The 23,298-nt window shown below is 34.2% G+C and overlaps 1 protein-coding gene across 5 annotated transcripts in view; it reads right to left on the bottom strand.

Annotated features, from left to right (window-relative positions):
• GRIK2 (glutamate ionotropic receptor kainate type subunit 2) overlaps window positions 1-23,298 on the bottom strand; it is a 1,201,378-nt gene that overhangs the window by 199,700 nt on the left and 978,380 nt on the right. For all 5 annotated transcript variants that reach the window (XM_063666452.1, XM_063666454.1, XM_063666453.1 and 2 more), the window contains one exon: window positions 13,641-13,847. In XM_063666452.1, coding sequence (XP_063522522.1) covers window positions 13,641-13,847 — 207 coding nt within the window. The remainder of the gene's footprint in view (window positions 1-13,640; window positions 13,848-23,298) is intronic.

Genomic DNA, 23,298 nt, shown 5'->3' with positions numbered 1-23,298 from the left:
GTTTGGCTGTGTCCCCACCCAAATCTAATCTTGAATTGTGGTTCCTATAATGCCCATGTTCGGTGAGTGGGACCAGATGGTAGGTAATTCAATCATGGGGGTGGTTACCCTCATGCTATTCTCGTGATAGTGAGTGAGTTCTCATGATCTGATGGTTTTATAAGGGACTTTTCCCTGCTTTGCTCAGCATTTTTCCTTGCTGCTGCCATGTGAAGAAGGACATGTTTGCTTCCCCTCCACTAGGATTGTAAGTCTCCTGATGCCTCCCCAGCCATATGGAACTGTGAGTCAATTAAACTTCTTTTCTTCATAAATCACCTAGTCTCAGACAGTTCTTTATAGCATTGTGAGAATGGACTAATACAGTAAATGGTTATTGGGTTAATGTTTGCCACATTTCAAGGTCAAACCATGGATAAGAAATTGGATAGACATGAATTTTATATTCCTGGGTGATTGCAATGTGAAGTATACAATTATTATGAAAACCGCAATGAGATACCATCTCACACCAGTCACAATGGCCATTGTTAAAAAGTCAACAAAAAAAAAAACTGATATTGGCAAGGCTGTGAAGAAAAAGGAACACTTATAAACTGTTGGTGGGAATGTCAGTTAGTCCAGCTGCTGTGAAGAGCATTTTAGAGATTTCTCAAAGAACTGAGTTGAACTATCATTTGACTCACCAAATCCTTTGGATTTATACCCAAAGGAAAATAAATTGTTCTACCAAAGAGATACATTCACCTGTATGTTCATCGCAGAGCTAGTCACAATAGCAAAGACAAGGAACCAACCCAAGTGCTCATCAACAATGGATTGGATAAAGAAAATGTGGTACATATACACTATGGAATACTATGTAGCCATAAAAAAGGACAAAATCATGCCTTTTGTGGCAACAAGTGCACAGATGCAGGCCATTATCCTAAACAAACTAATGGCCAAAAATGAAAACCAAATATTAGACGTTCTCACTTATAATGGGAGCTAAACATTGGGTACACATGGAAATAAAGATGAGTACAATAGACACTGGGGACTACTAGAGTTGGGGCAAAGGGGGCAAATGTTGAAAAACTACCCACTGTGTGTGATGCTAACTATCGGGGTTATGGGATCATGCACACTCCAAACTTCAGCATCACACAACATAGCCATCTAACAAATCTGCACATGTAACCCCTGAATTTAAAATAAGTTAGAAAAAGAAGACACTTCATGAAATACTTTTTAAAAAAATAAATACATAAATAGAATGATTATAAAAGCATCAAAACAGATATGAAATTTTCATCTAGAGTTTGGTTTATGCTCACTGTCCTGCTGTTTCAAAGAGTAAATACATGTAATACATTCTAGAAATGATCCATCCAAAAAGATTTTATTAAGATGTTTAAAAGATAAACCATGTGTTGCCCAGGATGACTTTTTCTTAACATGCTGATGCTAAAATCTTTACTTTTATATTGATTATACTTTTATTACAGTGTGTACTCTATTTGCATTCTGCTCCTGCCTGACAAAAATGCTATTTTTGATAGTGTGTATAGGTAATCAAATCTCATTTGAAGTACGCCAATATAATTGGTAAAAATTCTGATTTTTGTGTATGTTTATTTTGGAGGATTTAAAGATAAAAGTTCTTTGTCCAAGTGTCTTACCCTGTTTTTCAGAACACGTGCTCTCAAATTATCTCATTGTCCAATATATCTGACAGTATCTGCTTAAGAAATACTTGAAAATAACTTTTTATGAGTCTATGTTTTAAATATCATGTGTTTCAGAATGCCTTTATCTATTATTCGATAGCTATGACATATTTCTCTACTTCAAAACTTTGTTAATAAGTTTACCAACTTTACCCAATTTTTTTTTTCTGAAGGAAAGTGTGATAATATTATAGCTATGGTTTCAAGTAATCACATGTACAATGTAAAGTTAATTGCACTCCTTTAGTGTGGAAAGAAAAAAAGGGTAGGTGGATAATTTATATCTACCCATTTATTTGGTAGACATTTATTGACCATCTTGACTATGTGTAAAGCATTGTGGCAAGTGCTATGAAAGATACCAAGAAAATCAAATCATTCCTGCCTCAAACAAAACATTGACACCTACACAAAGGAAACAAAACATGCACATCAATAGAATATAATGCTTGGGAGAATCCATTTGTGGCATATTCCTGATTATAAGTAGTTTTATACATTGAATTAGACAAACTGGCCTGGATGGAAAAACAGGATTCATGCATTTAACAAACACTCATTTTCTACTATGTATTAAGCATCATGCTAAGTCCCAGTGGTATAGTTACTGCCCTCCCACAGCTTATATTCTAACTAGGAAAGGACCTTAATGATGTATGTATTGAAAGCCACAGAGTAAAATTAGAATATTTTAAATCTAAATTTTGGTAAAAGCAAATTAATCTACAGTGAACAAAGAGAGTTTAGTAGATTACAAGGTATCAAAATCACTCATTTTCATGGAAGTGAAAATACAAGGACGTAAAAGATAGTTTAATGCTGTTTAATATTAAACTAAATATTGTCACATAAATTCATAATTGAATTTATACTTGAATAAGTCCTGTACCTACTGGACTAGCCCAAGTTGGGCCTGTTTAGTTGGTAACAAAATGTTGAGTTACCTTTCAGATAAAATAAAACCAAAATCTGCAGGTCACATAGCCTAGGCATGCACAATAGATAAAGCTTTGATCTCACCCAAAACCAATCTTCCCCTCTATACCAATAAGACAGACTGGGACATGACTGGAACCTGAATACTGAAACTCTTTCGGAAGCAAAGGGTCCCTAAATTGAGGAGACAGATTTGAATCCACTGCTGTCTCCTTGCTGACTACTAGCCTATTTGAAAAAAGGCAAATAAAGCCCTTTTTTTCCCCAAAAGCCAGTGTTTTGTGCACATTGGACAGTGAGACTATTTGCTCTATAATGGTCCCACAGACATTACTTCTGATTTTCAATGATCCAAATTGGATAATGTTTAAAAAATACAAAACACTTGATCAGATGACTATCATAATAAAATATGTAAAAAATAAACTCCAGTTCAGTGGCCATATATTTTGCAAACTGAATTTCCTAGAAGAGCCACAAAACCTTAAAATGCAATTAGATGTGATCAGGAAATTATATGGATGAAGGCACATGATTTTGGCACAAAACAACAGTGGTTAATGTTAGTGTAATTACATATTAGCATACCAATACATTTTCAATAAATTCTTCTTAATTGAGAAAACTAGATCTATTTTCTTCTTAGGAGAAAAGATGTGGAAACATTCTTTATGTTAATTCTCCCTCCACAAATTGTCTGAATCATACCCGTTCATTTTAAATTGAATTGGCTTTCAAAATATTTAAATAAACCTGACCAAGTACACCGTTTTGGTCATGTGTGGTGTTACGTAAGATAACATCCCTCAGGTAGAATACGTGCTGCAATTAAATGAACTGCAGCACTAAAAATAGTGTATTTGAAAAAGCATCTGTCTTTTTTTTCATAATTCAAGCTTAAAGACTTCCCTGACCCTTTCCCCTCCGGACAAAATTAGATATACCCCCTCATGTTTCCCAAAATATTTTCAGAATATCTCTATTGTTGTACTACCTAAAGTATATAAAATGTATTTAATGTTCATCTCACCTAGGGTTTATATGTTTCTCAGTACCTAACAATGTGAATGGCACAAAAATGCTAAATGAGTAATATTGAATTTTTTTCCACATGGGAGTATCATGAAGAATATCTTATTTGAGCAATTTTTTTCTGAAATTTCTATTACTCAAATTTACTTTGAAAAGAAACTTTATGCAATTTAATGTGAAAGGAAAATCCAGTCACACTGAACAAATTTCTATAGCATTAATAAATTTCATCCTATGATATTCCTTTTTTTAATTTTTTTAAGTTTTGTGGGGCTTTTTTGTCTTTCTGTTTAGATTTGCTCTATGCTCTAAAGAAAATGTCACCTTTAAAAAAGCCACTTTTTTATATCTGTTTTCAGTTACATTTATTCTGCTGTTATGGTAGTAATAGATGCAAATCAGTATTTATTATTTAATAACACACAGATGTTCCATATACCACAGATAAACAAATTTTTCGGCCCACTGCTTCAATAGTGTCATTGTAAATTTACTATTTAAATTACATACAAAATTTTTATTATTGACTTTAAATAATCCTAGATTTTGGACATGCTTCCTCACAGAATTTCCTTGCCCTTAATTTATATTTCTATTTTCATTTTTACATACATTTTGTTTGAGCGATGTAATTCCCAATTTCACGCCTCTTCTACTCCAAACTGTTTTTCTTTGTTTAAGAAGATATTGAAGCCTTTTTTTTTTAAGAAGCATTTCCTGACTACATTAAGAAAAAGTTTCAATGCTCTGTACTGCATAACAAATTAGTTGCTTCCAGTTTTGTAGGGGCAAAATTATTAATAGGATGGATAGGAGTGTACAGACGTCTCCATTTATAGAGGTCTCTATAATGTCAATTTAGTATTTTACTTTCTCTCAATCTTCAAGTTATGACTGTGCTATGTTTTTTCTGGGAATATTTATGTCCAAAACATTTTTTACAGACATTTTAAGTAGCTTAAGTTCAGAAGTCATATTTGGAGGAACTTAGTAGTGTATATTGGGGATATTTATTCAATAATTCATGATACAATTGCCAAATAAAATAATCCTTAGCTCTGGTTTTTGCTATAATTTTGCAATTAATAGCAAATTAGCAGAAGATAGTTATTAGGGAAACAATTTCTTTTAAGTATTCTCAGAATACATCACAGCAAAAAAAATTTAAATTTAAAAATATATATAAATATTTCTAAACATAATATTAATTGTGGAACTGCATGAGGAGAGAAGACATTATTATATTAGTACTGAAAGAAAAATTAAACACTTAACATACCTTTTTTTAATAAAATATAGTCATTATATTTGAGAACTAATATTACTGCTGTGGTTACATTGTGTTTCTCAGAGTATACATTCAATAAATGGTAGTTGAGGCTCTATCCTGGGATAATTTCTAATGAATCATGATCTAGTATAGCATAAATCAGAATTACATTGATCTGTGAAAGCCCATGTTTCTGGATTAAATTTCAAAATATCCTTGACACTGAACCTGTTTGTTTATATCTTCAACAGCTCACTGTTTAAATTCACGTTGAGAAAAAAGTTTAAAAATAACTATATTAGCCCTTTTAAAAAATGTTATATACTTTTCATAATTCCTGATGTCTCCATCATCTGAGATTATAATCACAGAATGCCTCTTTAAAAGCAAAAATTACTTGCTTTTCAAGTTGCTTTTTTACAAAGAAGAGAAAATTACTGGCATACATGTTGTAGCAGAATTTGGTGTGTTGGGGGTGTACTGCTTCAGAAAGGGCGTAAAAGGAATTCAGGCTTTCACTTAAGTTGAGGTTCAATCAGTATGGACTTAATAAACAAACAACAAGTGGATGAAAGAACCAAATTTGAGAAACAAAAACATTAAGAATATTAAAAAATAGGAAAATATCTTTTTAAGCTTCAGTTAAAAAAGAATTTTTCCAACAAATCACAAACATCACAGGCCATTTAAAAAATGACTAAATGTGACAAACTAAAACTTTAAAACTTCTATATGAAAACACACACACACACACATACATTCACACACATGCACACACACACACAATGAAATTAAGAGATAAAGTCTTAGCTGGGGAACATATTTGCATTATAGGCATTCAGAAAATATAATAAATTACTATGCATTAATAAGAAGGAATGAAGTAAATGGGGAATTCAAAGAAGGGGAAATTAAAAAGCCTATAAATATGGAGAAAAAGAATGGCTAGTTATGAGTATCTGAAAATTAAAGCAGTTTGATTCTATTTGTCCCCAGACTATTTGACCAAATTCAAATAGTCTAATGTACTCTAATAGTGTAGTCTAAATGTCTAATCTCAAGTACCAATGATTTTGCAGAGGAATAGAAATTCTTATAAACTATTGGTAGAAATGTGAATGTGAATGTAAATTTTCTCCAAAAATATTTTGGAGAAAAATCTTTTTAATATCTAATGAAATTTTTTTTTCAGATGAGGTCGCTAACAAAATTGGAAAGAAAATACATGAACTATGATCAACAATTCCTTGTTCATACATTTCACATATTTATGGGGTACATGAGATGTTTTGCTATAGGCATGCCATATGAAATAAGCATATATCATGGAAAAGCTTTTGCATAGGTGCTATGGAAGATAAGATGTGCATATTCAATTATAGCATTTTGAATGTTTATCAGTAGAAGACTAAATAAAAATGATATAATCCTGTTACATGGTACTATTGAACAACTTTGGTTACACCTGGAGAGGGATGAGGAAAATGTAGTTTTATATTTTATGATTGATGTGGAAAATACTAAATCAAGAAAAATTATGGTGAGGAAGGCACTTCAACATTATCTGTAATATAACTTTTACATTAAAAGAGACACTTGAAGCAAAGTTAACAAATATGTTAATAGTTGTCACTTTGGGGTCATAGGAAATTATAAATTTGTACTTCTGATTTTAGTTGTTTTTGCCAACATTTTAAAAATACAATAATAATAGTATTTCTACTCCCCAACAGTTTTTATTTGTTGTTGTTGGTTGTAATTTTTTTTTTTTGTTATTTGTATTTCTTTCTTTTTTTTTTTTTTCTTTTTTTTTGAGATGGGGTCTCACTGTGTTGCTCAGGCTGGAGTTTAGTGGCGTGATCTTAGCTCATTGCAACCTCTGCCTCCCAGGTTCAAGCGATTCTTGTGCCTCAGCCTCCCAAATAGCTGGGATTACAGGAGTGCACCAGCACGCCTGGCTAACTTTTTTGTATTTTTAGTAGAGATGGGGTTTCACCATGTTGGCCAGGCTGGTCTTGAACTCCTAACCTCAGGTGATCTGCCCACCTTGGCCACCCAAAGTGCTGGGATTACAGGTGTGAGTCACCACGCCTAGCCTTTTTGTTTATTTTCACAAGAAGTACTACAGTGCCTCAACTAGGATGCAAAATTAAACAATGTGTTGTCAGAATTTAAAGCTATGGCTGTGCAAGTCAATTCCTATTTAGAATAAACTGCTTTTCATTTAGTGTTTCCATTTTTGTGATAATACCTGGAGGCTTTTTAAGTTCCCTGAAAAGCAAATATTTGATTTCCTTTCCAACATATAATAAAAGAGCAATCAGGAGGCAAAAGCAAAGTGTAGTGAGGTCCTCCAAGGCTCATTTATGAATCGTAAAAGGCTTGATAATATTAAATACCAATTGCAATGCCAAGGCAGCATGCTGGGAAGCATTCAGACAGCTGGAAATCTGTGGCATCGTGGATCTTCTTAAAAATAATGTAAAATACTGAATTAGATTCCAACAGACTTCTCATTTGACTATAGTTGTTTTCTAAGCTGAAACAGAATTTCTTTCTCATTCTGGTTTTTTAAGAAAACCTGTCAAATGATCAAGTTTTGTTTACTTCTAAAATTTCAACATTTGAAGCTACAAAAATGAACATAATTTAAAAAGTAAGCATTTATTGCTCAATGCACTCTTTTACCTACATCAAATGGTTAATTATATTAAAACACTAATCTCTTTAAAGACAAAGAAGTTCTAAAGATGTTTGGCACTTATAAAAGAGCTAAACTTTAAATGTTACTATTTAGATAACTTCTCATAGTCTACACAATTCTAATGGGGTAAAGGAATGAATAATGTGGCTTTAAAAATCTGTTTTTAAATGCCCCTTTTCTCTGATAACATTATAGCACACATTTAGTCAATTATTCGTTTTAAATATAATCATGGTTCAACAGTAATCCTGTAAACTAGCTCATGGGGTTGAATAGACAAAATATAGCAACATTCAAAAACATTGGCACCCTTTTGGATACATTAACCGTAATAATAATTTTAATACTACTACTACTACTAATAATAAGTACTTTTCTTGAGTATTTCCTATTTGCCACTCAGCACATTAAGGCCTATGCAATGCATTCATGTCCCAAATTAGAGTTTACTTCTCAAATCTGATTTGAAAACCCATTAAGTAGCTCAGTCTTAGAACTGTTTGTATGCTGTTTCTTTAGTTGCAACCCAGGTTAAGTGGGAGTTTTTTGACTAGGGATCAGGTTTTAAAAAGGAAAAATCTGTATTTATAGGCATGAGATTATACATCAGTGCCAGGAGCTTTTCATACACTGAAGCATGAGGGGCCTAGTATCTACAGAGGGATCTGCATCACTGTCCTCAAGCATTTAAATTTTTCCTGCTTCCTGTCATTATGTTTTTCCTTCTGTTGTGTCTCCTCCAAATATACCCAATCTCTGCTGTCTCACTGATGTATTTAACTAAGTTAAAGAAGGCTGTAGTCCTGCTCCATTCTCAGATATTAACATTTAATCCACATCGTCACTCAATGAAGTGAGTATCATTATTCCCATTGTATAAATGATAGAAGTCACTCAAGACAGAGTAAAGAACTTTCCCAAAGCTACACAGGAGAGTAAGAGAAAGAGAAAAGTTAGAGAGAGGGTGCCCAAATTTGCACAGTTAAGAAGTAACTGTAGATCTGTTGAATGTGAGTACTCGGTATTCCCTCACACATTTTATCAGCATTATGACAGTAGGTCAGAGATTCACCAGCAGAACACTGGCTTAAGGATATTCTGAAATTTTGCCTCCAGCTGGGATTAGTCTGTGTGAAAGATGAAAGGACAAAGAATTTCAAGTAATAAGGAATGTCTGTGATTAAGTGCCAGAAGTAGTAGTTCTACATGTGTTGAAGAAAGTAGGCTTTTTAGAAGAATAAAATGGCACAAAAAGCTTTTTGGAGTAGAGCTCCAACAGAGAACTCTGGGGATGGACATTAAACAGTTGACAAGAGGAAAGAGGTGAGGACTGTGCAAACCATCAGGTGTCAGGGGACAATGAAAAATAAATTAAAGGCCAACATGAGTACTTGAAATTATATACTGTAATCTTTCAGTATCTCTGCAATGATTTCAGTGAGAAAGCTTTGAGATAACATTGCTGATTAAATGAAAATCTGACTAAAATGTATATATGCATTCCTGGAGATGATATTAAAGGCAGGAAGTATATAATAGAGACATAATAAAATGGCAAACGTATGAGCTACATGGGCGGGTGAAAAACTAAAGATGGGACAGATCTGAGATTTATTTTCAACCTGTCCCTACAGATACTTTGCGCATTACTTTATTAGCTTATACATGGATGTCTACAAGCATAAATCTCTGAGGTTTTCCAATGCCAAGGCAAACATCACCAGAGATTTGAAAGTAATTTTACTGCCCTTGTCACTTTAAGCAGTCCCATAATAATATGTTGTGGTAGCTTATTGCAGTTTAGGTGTTTTCCCTTATGCTAATGAATAATTCTAGTTGGCTTTAAGAATAACATGCTTATCACAGTTGTCTCATGAGCCCACAAATGAGTTATTAGCTATAACAAAAACACAACCCAAAGCTACAAGTAAAATGTATACCCAACTTAATAAAATGGTTGCATTAGCAAGTTTCTGTGTAGTCATCTCTACTATGTCAGGCTCAATAGCTAAGCTTGCTTTTAAGAATGAAAAATGTGATAAAATATTTTATAAAATAGTATACAAAAGGTTACGATGCTTCAATTTCAAGAAGAAGGTATCGCCCTGTTTTCTTGGCCCTTGAACAGACACTTTCACTGGGGATTTTGGAAGGCAACATAACAATAAAAGCATTTGGAATATATGTGGCCATATTCTCAAAAGAGCATGGTGCTTGAGTTTCATGTTTGTTGTGGAACATTGTGAAATATTTGTGTCATTCTTTCAATAAATATCGTTGAATGCTGTACATTTTCTGTACTATTATTATTTATGTCTCCTAGTTATTTTCAGTATATTTGAAGCAGATAAATTATACCAAATATACAGTACAATACAGAAGATTATGAATGCAGCAAACTGATATGATAAAATAGCATCCTAATTTAGATTCAAATCAGTTTGAAACTTTCAAAAGTTATCAACTTTTTATAGCTAACCAAAAAATTTCAAGTCATCAATCATCAATCATCATAAAAACTCAAAAGATGATCAGCCCAGTGGAAAATCTGTTAGGACTGAAAGAGTAGATTATTAGTATATAAAGGAAAAACAAAATAGATTGTTTACTTCTGCATTTTTTCTGTAGTAGGACATATATTATTAACATTTTAAAATATATCAAACTATGAGTTTCCACAAAATTGATTTTTTCAAGTGTACTTGAAGCCAGGCACAGTGGCTCATGTCTATAATCCCAGTTACTCCAGAGGCTAAGGCAGGAGGATCCACGGAGTCCAGAAGTTTGAGACTAGCATGAGCAACATAGCAAGACCACATATCTAAAATAACAATAATAATAATAATAATAATAATAATAATAATAATAAATAATTAGCTAGGGATGTTAGCGTGTCTACCCACAAGGCTGACGCAGGAGGACTGCTTGAGCCAAGGGGTTCAGGGCTGCAGTGAACTATGATTATGCCACTGGACTCTAGCCTAAGTAACAGAAAGATTCCATCTCTTAAAAATATATAAATATAAGGAGAATAAAATGTATTTGAGAAATGCTGGATTAAGATCTTCAAAGATTTAAGAAAGAAAATAAATCTCTTCACTTTCAGTCTTACATGTGAAGGAAATCAAAATATTTCACCCCAAAATATGGCTTCCTAGTATAATGAGTATTTTAAGTTAAAAACTCTTGGGGATCAATGATCACTAGAAGATACTTTTTTTCCTATCTACAAAAAGACAGAATTTACCCACCTAGGAGAACAAGAGTTCTTGTTTCCCTCCCTGTAATCTCATTATCCATTTTAGGAAAGAAAACGAAAAATCTAACCACATCTGAACAGACCCTTTTTCAAGATAATCATTGTCTTCAAGCATCATTTAAGTTCTAAAAAAAGGAAACTGTTTACAACTTAATTTCTGTTCCGTAGTAATCATTTATTTCCCCTCCATAAAATTTATTCTCTTTGCCTTCTCATAAACTATTACCAGGATCCAAGCCCCCATTCTCGTTGTAACCTCAAGATAGTAATACAAGCTTCTGTACTTCTTTGGGAAGTTGAGTTTTCATTCTGAAGGGTCCTGTATATACAAGTTAAATAAATTTGTATGTATTTTCTCTTATTAATTAATTAGCCTCATTATCAGTGACTTTCAGCAAAACTTTAGGGGGTCAAGAGCTTTGTCCCCTATATGTGTAATTCAAATTTGACAAAATATCAAACTATAAGTATAAGAAGGCCCAAAAATGTTTTGATTTTATCTATAATGACTACTTTGAGTTTTTTTTAAATATTAAGAGTAATTTTCAAAAAAAAAATAAGGGTGTCCCTGCTTTGTTGGTACCCTAAATATTATTTGTTTTGTTTTTCTTTATCTTGCCTATTGCTGATCTAACAGTGAATTTGACTCTCTACTAATGCTTCTCTATGTTTAATTAATATTAATATAAAACTGCCATTCACAACATATAGGTCATTTAGGTAGGAAAGCACTGGTATATTTGTGACAGCAAAGGATCCAGTTAATAAACTTCACTACTAAAACTTAATACTGACCTCATTGACTATGATTAAATTCAAATTTAATAATAGTAGTGCTATAGTTCCTACAGATTTCTCATTGTAATACCGTCTAAATGTTTCATGTTTTAGCCCTCAACACAAACACTCATAAATACTATAGTAGAAGACAGAACAAGTAAGAAGACACTAAGTTTGGGCTTATTGGTTACATCTCTATTTATTGATTATCTACTATATGTCAGACACTGCATTAGAAAATTCCTATATTTCATTCCTAATTATTAAAATGATATAACTTATCTCTATCTTATGTTTCAGAAAGTTAAGTTTCAAAGTGTTTAAGGCAGTGTTCTCAAGGCATGCAACTGCATAGTTGAAGAATTAGGATTTGAACTCACCTTTGCCTTACCAAGTGCTCACGAGCACACTATTTTATGGAGCCCTACTGAGTATGGGCAAGCGGAGAAGAGCGGATGATGTTTTCAGGGAAAAGGTCTTTTTTCAAGGACTAACGATACCTAATGCCTCAGAAATTCACTTTCTCCTAATATCTGAGAAATAAAAATAAATCCAAAGCCCCTCAAACAACTGAATGGACCTCTTCCCTGCCCAGGGAACCCCAGAGTAACCTTGAAAACTGTATTCTCAGCCATGACAGGAGGCCTCATTATACACCAACCTCCTCACTAACTGCCTTTAGACTTTCTTCCCTAAAGAAGACAGCCCTTTCAGAAGACTTCACCACTGAAAACAGAAAACGGCCCTTTTCAAAGACTTCACCAGTGATATCAACCAACCTTGATGCTGCCTTTCCTTTTTTTGCCTGTTAGACCACGACCACTGAATGGCTCTAGCCATCTTTAGAGAATGCTTAGTAAGGATTTTCATGTGCTGTGCTTCACTTTTTGATGCCATAGGGCTGAAAACTCCACCCTCAGACCATGCTAATGCCACCATTTTTGTACATGGGATCCATGGAGAGGCATGTTCATGTTCATGCACAAGTTTTTCCTTTCATAAATATTCATGACTTCTCCTATAGCCCATTGGGGAAAATATATATATATATATATATTCAGCCACCCTGCTTAGCATAAAATCCTGTTCCTTTTGCCCCTCCCTCGAAGTGTCTGTTTTTGGCTTCCAACCAGAGACTATGCTTCCCAACCTGTCTGAATGGACACCCTGCATGCTGCAACCCTTTGTAAGAAACAAAGTCTCCTCGTCTAAATTTATAAATTATACTTTTTAAAGTTAAGATGTCTATCTGAAGTTGCATCTTCATATTGTACCACCAAGAACCATCTTGTTTAGATCATAATGAATTTGAAAGATCATACCAAACCCTGTATGTTTAAGGTCCTCTTAAGAAGGAGGGATGGAGAATAAGCAGGTGACAAACATGTTATTTCTAAAATAACAAAGACTTGCAATTGCAAGAGCTAATTAAAAATACTAAATACTAATTAAATACTAAATTCTAATTATAAAAAAAGGCCTGATTCTTCCAACTGAAAATAGGGAAAGAAACACCCCTCCTCACCCCTTTTTCTTAGAATACTTGCTTTAAAAACTCATAGTTATAGGTCATTTCTCCCTCTGTTTAAAAATGTATATAACTCCTTTAAAAGCTAATTAAGCCTCTTGCCAACTTTACAGCCCAGGAAAGCCTTTCTCAAGGACCTGGGAAGTATCTCTTTGAAATGTGATAATCAAGAGAGATAATGTTCTATCTCTCAGTTTCTGTGGAAAATTTAATCTGTTTACATATATAGGGCTATATATCCCTCTTAGATTCTTTATATTTAGTGACAAATACTATCTAGCTTAAATAAAATTATTGAAGGAAATACATGCTTGAAATATATCACTGCTCTTTGTAGTTATTACTCATATACATCAAGAAAAAAGAGTAAATCTTGTAGCAACATAACAAACTAATAAATAATGAGGGAAGGGACTTACATGATCAATTAGTTCACGAACCATTCCATTCCATTGTCCATTGGCATCATCCTGGGCTCCATATTTCCCATCTTCCACAAGTCTAATTTCATATGTAAAGCCAAGGATTGTAGATAACTCTCTGAGGAGATCAATGCAATAGCCTTCAAATCGATCATTACCATAGAGAGGTTTGTCAGACTTCTTAAAAAGGACATAGGGCTCTTCCTGAAAACATTGAAAAAGAAGAAAAGAGGTAACAGTTAATCATGAAACTCATCATCAGAATTATTGCTTTTCTTAGAAGACAGAAATTTTCTCGTTAATTTAGGACAACAGTCAACTTTATTTTCTTCTAATTATAATTAATGAAGTCTAGAATATTGAAAGAAAATTCAGGTTTTGTATGAAATAGTAGTGCTTTACAAAAAAATACTTAACTATTATAATCCCACCATGACTATATAACAAAAATATGGTATATCTTATATCTTATGCCATAAATCTTATTATATATAACCAATAATATGTGATATGTAATATATGCTATATAATATATAATATTCAACATCTAATTTCACCATGAATATACCTCAATTTGAATTATATCATTTAATCAATATCTGCTATGCTGTTTCCATGGGATATATGAATAAAATTAATGAAAAAAATTGCTGACTAATTGCCTACTACGTGCAAAGAATTGGAGTGTGGACTTTTTATATATATAATCACATTTTGTCCCAACAACCATGAAAATTACAACTACTATATTTAATTATAGTTTAAAAAGTAGTAGTTTACTTTAAAATATAGATGAAGAAGGCCGGGCACCATGGCTTGCACCTGTAATCCCTGCACTTTGGGAGGCCAAGGCGGGCAGATAACAAGGTCAGGAGATCGAGACCATCCTGGCTAACACGGTGAAAACCCATCTCTACTAAAAAATACAAAAAAAAAAATTAGCTGGGCATAGTGGCGGGCGCCTGTAGTCCCAGCTATTCGGGAGGCTGAGGCAGGAGAATGGCGTGAACCCAGGATCGCTCACTGCACTCAAGTCTGGGTGACACAGCGAGACTCCATCTCAAAAAAAAAAAAAAAGAAAAAAAATAGAGAGAGAGAGAGAGAAAGAGAGAGGAAGAAAGTGATCTTTATCAAGTGCTTATGCATTCATCCAACATCATTTTCTGGAGCACCTATTGTGAGCCAGCCCTCCTCTATATAAATAGAAATCCTCGAGCCAGGAAGTTCATGATAAAGAGAAGAAAACAGTTAACAAACGCCTAAACAAACACAACACATATTATCAGATCCTCCTAAGTGGTATAAAAACATAAAATAGGTCAATAGAAAAGAAAACAACTGCAAGGCACTTGGTAAGATAAGACAAGACAAAACTAAGTAATTTCCTGAAAGCCTTTTCAGAGAAGGTAAGAGATGAAGTATAATCCAACAGATGAGAAAGAGTCTAGACACTCGAAACTCTGAAAACAGAGTATTTTGGGCCAAGGACACAGCATGGTAAAAAGCCCTGAGACCAAGATAATATTGGAGTGTTTCAGGAAGAGGATAATTGGCAACAGTGTGACAGAAGTCACATCCAGTAAGTGAGTGAGTTGGTTGAACAAGATGAGAATAAAAAAGGGGTGAGGAGCTAATTTTTGTGAGGCTCTGCAAATTAGGCCCTATAAGAAATTTGTATGTTTAACTAAGTGCAAAAAGATTCCATGCATTAGCACATTTTATTGAAGGCACTTGCACATGGTATGGCAGACTGTGCTGCTATGAATAAACCAAGGTGCAACAATTGGTTCTGTAATTCACTATTTGCTTATGGGCAAAGCCTCTGTTATCTTAGAGGAAGCTATTACACAGTGAGAAAAGTTAGGAAACTCCCATGCCAGTCCACCTAGGAATGTGCTCACCCTCTTCCCCAACCCCTGGAGAACAACAGTCATCCCATGAGAGCTATCCTAAAGGAGTTTTAGACATGACAGCCATGTGTCAGCTTGCCCACACTCATCTAAGAAATAATCAAGATTATTTTCATCTTCCTTCCCATCTCTGTGGACTTACCTTATCTCTATACTGTTGTATGCACCCTGCAGCCTCACCTCCTGTTATTCTGACCCTTTCTAAACACTGCCACTGTGTGTTAAAGAAGTCCTGGTCAGAGCTTGGCACGTTGTTGCATATCTTCACCTGATTTTTAGAATGACCATTTTATCTCCATGCTCTGCTGGACTGTACCCTGATGACATTGCTTAGCCTTCAGCTTGCTTTCCTACAGACTATTTTCATTTACCTCCACATCCCTTGGAGACAGAGGCACATTTGGTGTTTTCCCTGCCCCTCATTGCTGTCCCCACACCATTTGTTCCCCTGCCTTGTGAAATAACTACTGCTCCTGTGAGACTCATTCCACCCTGCTAGACCAGGCTCTCTCTCTCTACAATTGCTGTCATTCAATGAAATCTGGTTCAAAAGTTTTATTAAGTAGGAAGAGAAGCCTTTACTTTTCAAATATTTGACTACTGGATGGTAATTTTGCTCTTTTTTCTAATTCTTAGTATTCTCGGTATATTCAAAATCCACCTACATGAAGTATCCAATACAGCTGATCTCTTAATTCTTTTATTTCCTCATTACCAAATTATTTCCCTTATTGAAGTCTAGTCTCTCTTCCGCATGGTCAAAACTGCAGCCTGCATTTGTCAGAAAATTAGTTAGGATTTCTAACAACCCACTCATCCAACTCATTGTTTAATCACACCCACGCCTATGCTCTTCAATCACATAAAGACCCCCAATTCAGTGAACTCACATTTCCCTACTATTTATCAATCCCCTTCTGACATCACTTCATTATCCAGCCCCAAACTCTGTGGTCCATCATTATAATTCCTCAGTTAAATGTTTATGTTCCTAAAATTATTTATGAGCTCTATCCCTTTTCCTTAAATTTTATTCCTATTTTTTTCTGATCTACACACATCAAATTCAATAACATCTTTATCCTGATGGCCTCAAAATTTATATATTAGGCCCACACTTCTTGCAAGTCTTAGGCACACATATCCAATAGCATTTGTCAGCATGATTTTATGTCTCATAGACATTATATTACGTCTCACATTTAAGATGTCCCAAATATAATTCCTATTTTCCCCAAAACTTTTACATGTTTTCAGTTTTCTCAGCTTTTAGAAAACGGCACCATCGTTTACTCTGCTACTCAAATTGGTTTGTGAGTCATCATCTTTGCTTCCCTTTCTTTTAGCTCATTTGATAAAGAGAAACACAAGGGATCTTATTGAAGGATACATTGAATTACCTCCCCACTACTACTTGAAATCATCACATAGATTCCCAATGTGTTTAGAATAACATTCAACATCATTGCCATGGGTCCTAAAACCTGTTGTTCTACCACTTTCTCTCATCTTGGTAAAAGGCTTCACAACTCACAAAATTGATTAAGTCAAAAGCCAGGCAATCACTCTCAAACTCTCTGTTTTATCCTTTGTAAATCCTGCAAATTCTCCCCTCAAAATATACACTGATTCCACTAATTCCTTTACACTGCCCGTGCTAGAATTATGGCTCATGTAACCTTTATTTCTTATCTGAATTCCTACTGTAACTACATCTTTTACTTTCCATTTCTATCCCCCTCAGTCCATTCTCCCCAGAAAGTCGTAGCAATCTTGTAAAAATTAAATCTGCTTTTATTGTGCATTTGCTTAAAACCCAACAGTGGCTTTTCATTAAAACTGGAATAAAAGAAAAACTGTTTATCCTGGTCTTCAAGGCCTATTCTCTTTGAACTTAGCTTCTATTCCGTCTCTTTCTCATTTTATTCCAGGCATTGGCCTTCATTTTGGTCTTCAAACTTGCCAAGTTTGTTTCTAACTCAAGGTCTTGGCTCTTTGCACTGCCTTTTTATTGATTGATTGATTGATTGATTGATTTTCTGACAGGGAGGACCTATCTTAAGATATTCACATGGTTGCTTTCTCGTCATTTAACCCTGTGCTCAAAATTCACCACTTCAAAGAAACCGCATATATATGTTACCTCTTTCCTCTAAGGTACTCTCCATTATTCTACCCTGCTTTGTTTTGCTCATAGCACTCATCCCATCTGAAGTTTTGTTTATTTATCTTTTGATGCATGTGCAATTCTTTCTTCCCCTATTATGACATAAACCCATGAGTATAGAGGAATTAGAGATTATGTTCATTAATTTATCTCAGTGCATAGAAGAAAATGACTGGCAAAGCCATTGGTGCTCAAGGCACATGTGTTAAATGAATAAAATATTCATCATAAAGGCTTAAAACTTACCTTTCTCTCTCCAACTCTGTTTTCTTTTCCTTAAGGTCTAGATATCCTGTTTTCTCCCAGTTTCAAAAATACAAAGCTATTTTCCACTTCAAAGCCCTTTACCTGTTGTTCTATCTGTCTATAATGCTCTCCAAATGGTGAGCTCTTTTGCTTCCTTTGAGGCTCAAGTTAAATATAAAATCTTTCCTTTGGTTCTATCTAAAGAGAATCTTCTCTGTTATTATCTATCTCAATATTTAGTTTCTCACAGTACTTAAGTCATTTTCAATTGTTTTATTTGTTGGCTTACTATTGGGTTTTTGTCTCACTCTCCTAAAATATAACATTTATATGAACTCATTATAATATCTTCCATGCCTAATACAATGCCTAGCATATAGTAGGTGCCCAGTAAATACTAATTGGATAAATTATTGATAAATTAGTTACTTCTATAACTCAATTTTCTAATTTCTAAATATATTTAATAATACATTTAAAGTTGTTTGGGAAATTAATTAAAACAAACCTGGCAAAAATCAGCTTCCCAATAATTTTTCATGATTTTTTTTTAAAATGATAGACTTAGGCTGGGTGGCACAGCTTACACCTGTAATCCCAACAGTTTGGGAGGTCGAGGTGGGTGAATCACATGAGGTCAGAAGTTTGAGACCAGCTTGGCCAACATGGTGAAACTCCATCTCTACTAAAAATACAAAACTTAGCCAGGTGTTGTGGTGGGTGCCTGTAGTCCCAGCTACTTGGGAGACTGAGGCAGGAGAAGCACTTGAACCTGGGAGGCGGAGATTGCAGTGAGCCGAGATCGTGCCATTGCACTCCAGCCTAGGCAACAGAACAAGACTGCCTCAAATTAATTAATTAATTAATAGACTTAATTTTTCTAGCAATTTTAGGTTCACAGCAAAACTGAGCAGAAGGTACAGACATTTCCCATATCTCCCTACCCCTCCTAGAGGCCTAGTTTACCCTACTATCAACATCCAGCACCAAATCAGTACATGTTCACAACGGACGAACCTTCACTGGCACATCATTACCACTCCCAGTCCATAGTTTACATTATGGGCACATTCTTGGTGTTGTATATTTTATGAGTTTTGACAAATGTATAATGGCATGCATCCACCATTGTAGTATCAATACAAAATAGTTTCAATGCCCTAAATATTCTCTGTGCTTTTACATATTCATTCCTTTCCCCACTCTAACTCCTGGCAACCATCAATCTTTTCAGTAGCTCCAGAGTTTCGCCTTTTCCAGAATGTCACATAGTTGGAATGTGGCCTTTTCAGATTGTTTTCTTTCACCTGGTAATAAGCATTCAAGTTTCCTCCATGTATTTTCATGTCTTGATAGCTCATTTCTGTTTTGTGCTGAATAATATTACATAGTGTGAATATACCACAGTTTATTTGTCCACTCACCCACTGGAGAAAATTTTGGTGGCTTCCAAGTCTGGACAATTATAAATAAAGTTGCTATAAACATCCATGTGCTGGTTTTTGTGTGGACATAAGTTTTTGGTTTATTTGGGTAAATATCAAGGTGGATGATTGCAAGATCAAATGGTAAGAGTATGCTTAGTTTTGAAAGAAACTGCCAAACTGTCTTCTAAAGTGGCAGCCCTGTTTTCTATTCCCACCAATAAGAAACGAGAGGCTTTGTTGCTCCACATTCTTCCTAGCATTTGGTGTTGTCAGTGTTCTGGATTTTGGCCATTCTTATAGGTATATGGTGATGTCTCTTTGTTGTTTTAATTTGCAATTCCCTAATGCCATACGATGTTAAGCATTTTTTCACATGTTTCAGTGCAGTCTTATTGGGACTATTTTCATTTGCCATTTAAATTTTCACAGAGGTTAAATAATTTTCCCAGGCCACATAGCTAAGAAGAGGTAAAGAACAACTAAGAAGAGCCAACAAAATAAGAGGTTTGAACCTAGGTTTTTCAAATTCCACAATATCTACTTTTCCCACGATTTTAGGTTGCTTTCTACACAGTAAGATCATCTGGGAGAAAACCATATATGTTGGATTTTTAAGTTGAATCAGATGGAAATCAGAAATTAATCTGTTAACTACATCCAAAACTACATATTTGAGCTTAACATAAGTAAAAGAACAGTTAGGATCTTGTCTGATTTTTATGTACCATTTGATCACATATAAACTTTATTCCCCAGGGGTACACGAAGTACTGCAAATGTAACAGATGTAGTGCCCTTCCACCCGAGGTTATCATACCCTTTTGCCTCACTACTCTTCCTGGCCTGCTAGTCTTTCAACTAGATAACACATTTCAATAGATCATAGTTTATGTGCCCTTGTTATCTTAGAAAGGGAAGAAGCCCTGTGGTGAAACAGCTTTCTGGTACTGAGTATTCACATTTCAGACATATTTAGGTGTTTCTTTTTCTGATGCTCCCACAACAACTTATGAATACTTTTACCGTAGCATTTATCATACCAAGTAGTAGGTGTTGATTTATACATAAGCCTTCTGAACTAGACTTGAGCGATTTACTGGGCAAAATGGTTACTTAATTTTGCTTCAAAAGCACCAAACATTCCCTGGCACATAGCAGGCTTACCAATAAAATGACTGCTGAAATGAATTGAATAGAAACGAATTGTTCTGGTCAACCGGGGAAGCCAGGGAAACCTGAACTTGAAGGAAAAAAATTGAGACAGGTAAGTTCCCCTATGAGGCTCGGGCATGATGGTAACAAATCCTCAAGTCACTAACCCATGTGTAGAGGGTTAAGGACTTGAGGAGAATATCATATTCCCTTGCAGAGTAGGGGAAAGACTGAGAATACAGGGTTGGTGGAATGGGAAAAAAATAAAGCATGTAGGTATAGTAAATTAGCTCTATTGACTTCATAGTTTTGTTTCATTTAGGTCATGATTTTCAAATACAGAGTTTGTTTTGTTTTGTTTTACTTAAAAGGAACAAAGATCGACAATTTGCCAATCACCATGACTAAGCAATAGTACTGTTTAACATTTCCCAAGCACTTACTATGTGCCAAACCCCGTTCTAAATGCTTTACTTGGATTATTTCAATTGTATTCTCCATAACAACTACATGAGGTCAGTAATATTATTTCTATTATGAAAAAACTGAAGGAAAGGGTGTTAAGATTTTTTTTTTGCCCATAGTCAACAGCCAGTATACAACTCAGCCAGGCTGACTGCTGGACCACTTACCCATCCCTCCCGTACCTCCTTGATTAAATAATTCTTAGTGACCATTTCCAAACTCCATAGGAATATAAAATTGTAAATAGTTCATTACATAATTAAACACCTGTTGTATGACTTTTTTTTTTTTTTAGTTAACTGGGATTAGCCACTGGGCTATATTGTATGCAAAATGGTATTAATTATCGAACAATACCATCAAGACAACTTTATGGAAGAAAATAAGTAGTAAATATATAATACACAAAATTCATTTTCTACATGACAAATCATCTCATTTCTAAATAAAAGCACATCTTTTTAACATAAAGTATTTTAAGAATTTATGAAAATAGCATCTATTAAACTAATCAGATTTAGGTAGCAACATATGACTATCTAAAAATGCTTTTTGTTCTGTTTGCATTGTTAAATTATAATTGTCTCTATTTTAAATTAAATTACATTCCAAAGTACTTTTTATTTATTTTTCACAGAAACTGACTTGAACACTGGATAAAATATAATCAAAGTTGGTGTCAGGAGTCTGTGAAGCATATGAGGGATATATGTGTACAATAAGTGAAAACAGCAATATAATTGTAAAAGTTATTAGGCTATTTAAATCTTATTAATCTAACTTGTCCTACTAGCCTCCTACCTGTTAATTTGATTTCCTTCACCTATAAGCTAATAAGAAAACTTCTGTCATAGGCAAATAAATTTGTTGATCCCTCTGAGATTAAAAAACCTACTTAGATATATGTCTTAAACAGGTTTGCACATCACTAGAAAAAATATGTGTGGTCTGAGTGCATCTTTTTAGTATTTATGGATCTCCACAATGTCAAATATTACTCTTCCCATATTTAATTCTGATAAGTAAGATGCAGTTTTCTTGCTGTGATTCCTATCTCCAGCTACACTGTGTCATGGGATAGTTTTACATCAAGTTATGACTCTCCTTTAAACTCTCTTTCTCTGTTTCACACGGTACAAGGATAAATAATAACCTCACGTAAGAGAAGAAAAATGGTACCAAAAGCAATTACTGTATCACATACCAAGTTCAATGAATAATATGATAAAACTCTCCTGGGCAACTTTACTGATTTCTCATATAGTCTTAAATCTCCACATCAGCATTTGCTAGAGGTAAAGGCACTTCATTCCACTGGCATCTGTAATAAGGATTTGTCAGCATTTCTACTATCAACCTCAGTTTTAAGGAACCCAATAACTCATATATTTTTATCTGCATTAGACTGGGAGTTGGCACAGAATGAATCCAAAATGACGTTCTGAAAAAGTAAAATACATTTTAAGGTTGAGGGAATAAAAATGTTTTATTTAAACATAATAAAACTTTTAATAATGTTTAAAGCATGTAACTCATGTATCTCTCAGCTCTTATCTAGGGCTCAATTATCTTTTTCATATGTTAATCCTGAGATATCAGTGTCTTACTCATGCTACTTAAAACATAGGGACATTAAAATGTAAATTAATTTTAATGTGATATGTATAAAATATCCCCTGCTATTACAATGATAAGAATAAACAAACCAATGTATTTACCCAAGCATACACTGAACTCTTACTCTGTCCCAACACTCTTCCAGGTGCTAGGTATACAACACTGAACAATGAAAAACAAATCAAAACAACATAGAAAAATTCCTGCCCTTATGAAATTCCCAATCTAGTGGTGAATTTGAAATCCCTACCTATTATATATTATCCTGTATTTATTTACACTTCTACTTTGCTTCATTAATTATCAGAAGTGGAATGCAAAATGTTTTCACAGGCTACGTTTTTGAGAAACAGGGACATGTGTCTTGTTTTAGAGCACTGTGGTGAATCTCAGAACATAGGATGCTGTAGCCCACAAATCAGTTATTTTGAAAAATAGATAGGTATATTCAGGTAACCCCAGTCTTGTTCTTGAATTTATCCTTATGACTAAAAAACTTGTCAAGTTTATTTGTGGCAACAGTTGAAATTCCAGTTTCTTAAAGATATCAATGCATTTAGAAAATACTACCTAATGGTGCCTTTTTTTTTTCCTTAATGAACATAGGGTTGACCAAAAAAAAAAAAACCCTCCTTTTTTTAAATAGCATCCCTATGGGCCAAATGAAAAAG

The sequence above is a fragment of the Pongo pygmaeus genome, chromosome 5 (assembly GCF_028885625.2).
Source record: "Pongo pygmaeus isolate AG05252 chromosome 5, NHGRI_mPonPyg2-v2.0_pri, whole genome shotgun sequence".
Classification (NCBI taxonomy): domain Eukaryota; kingdom Metazoa; phylum Chordata; class Mammalia; order Primates; family Hominidae; genus Pongo; species Pongo pygmaeus.
The sequence above is the reverse complement of the archived record's forward strand: the minus strand, read 5'-3'. Positions and strand labels throughout refer to the sequence as shown.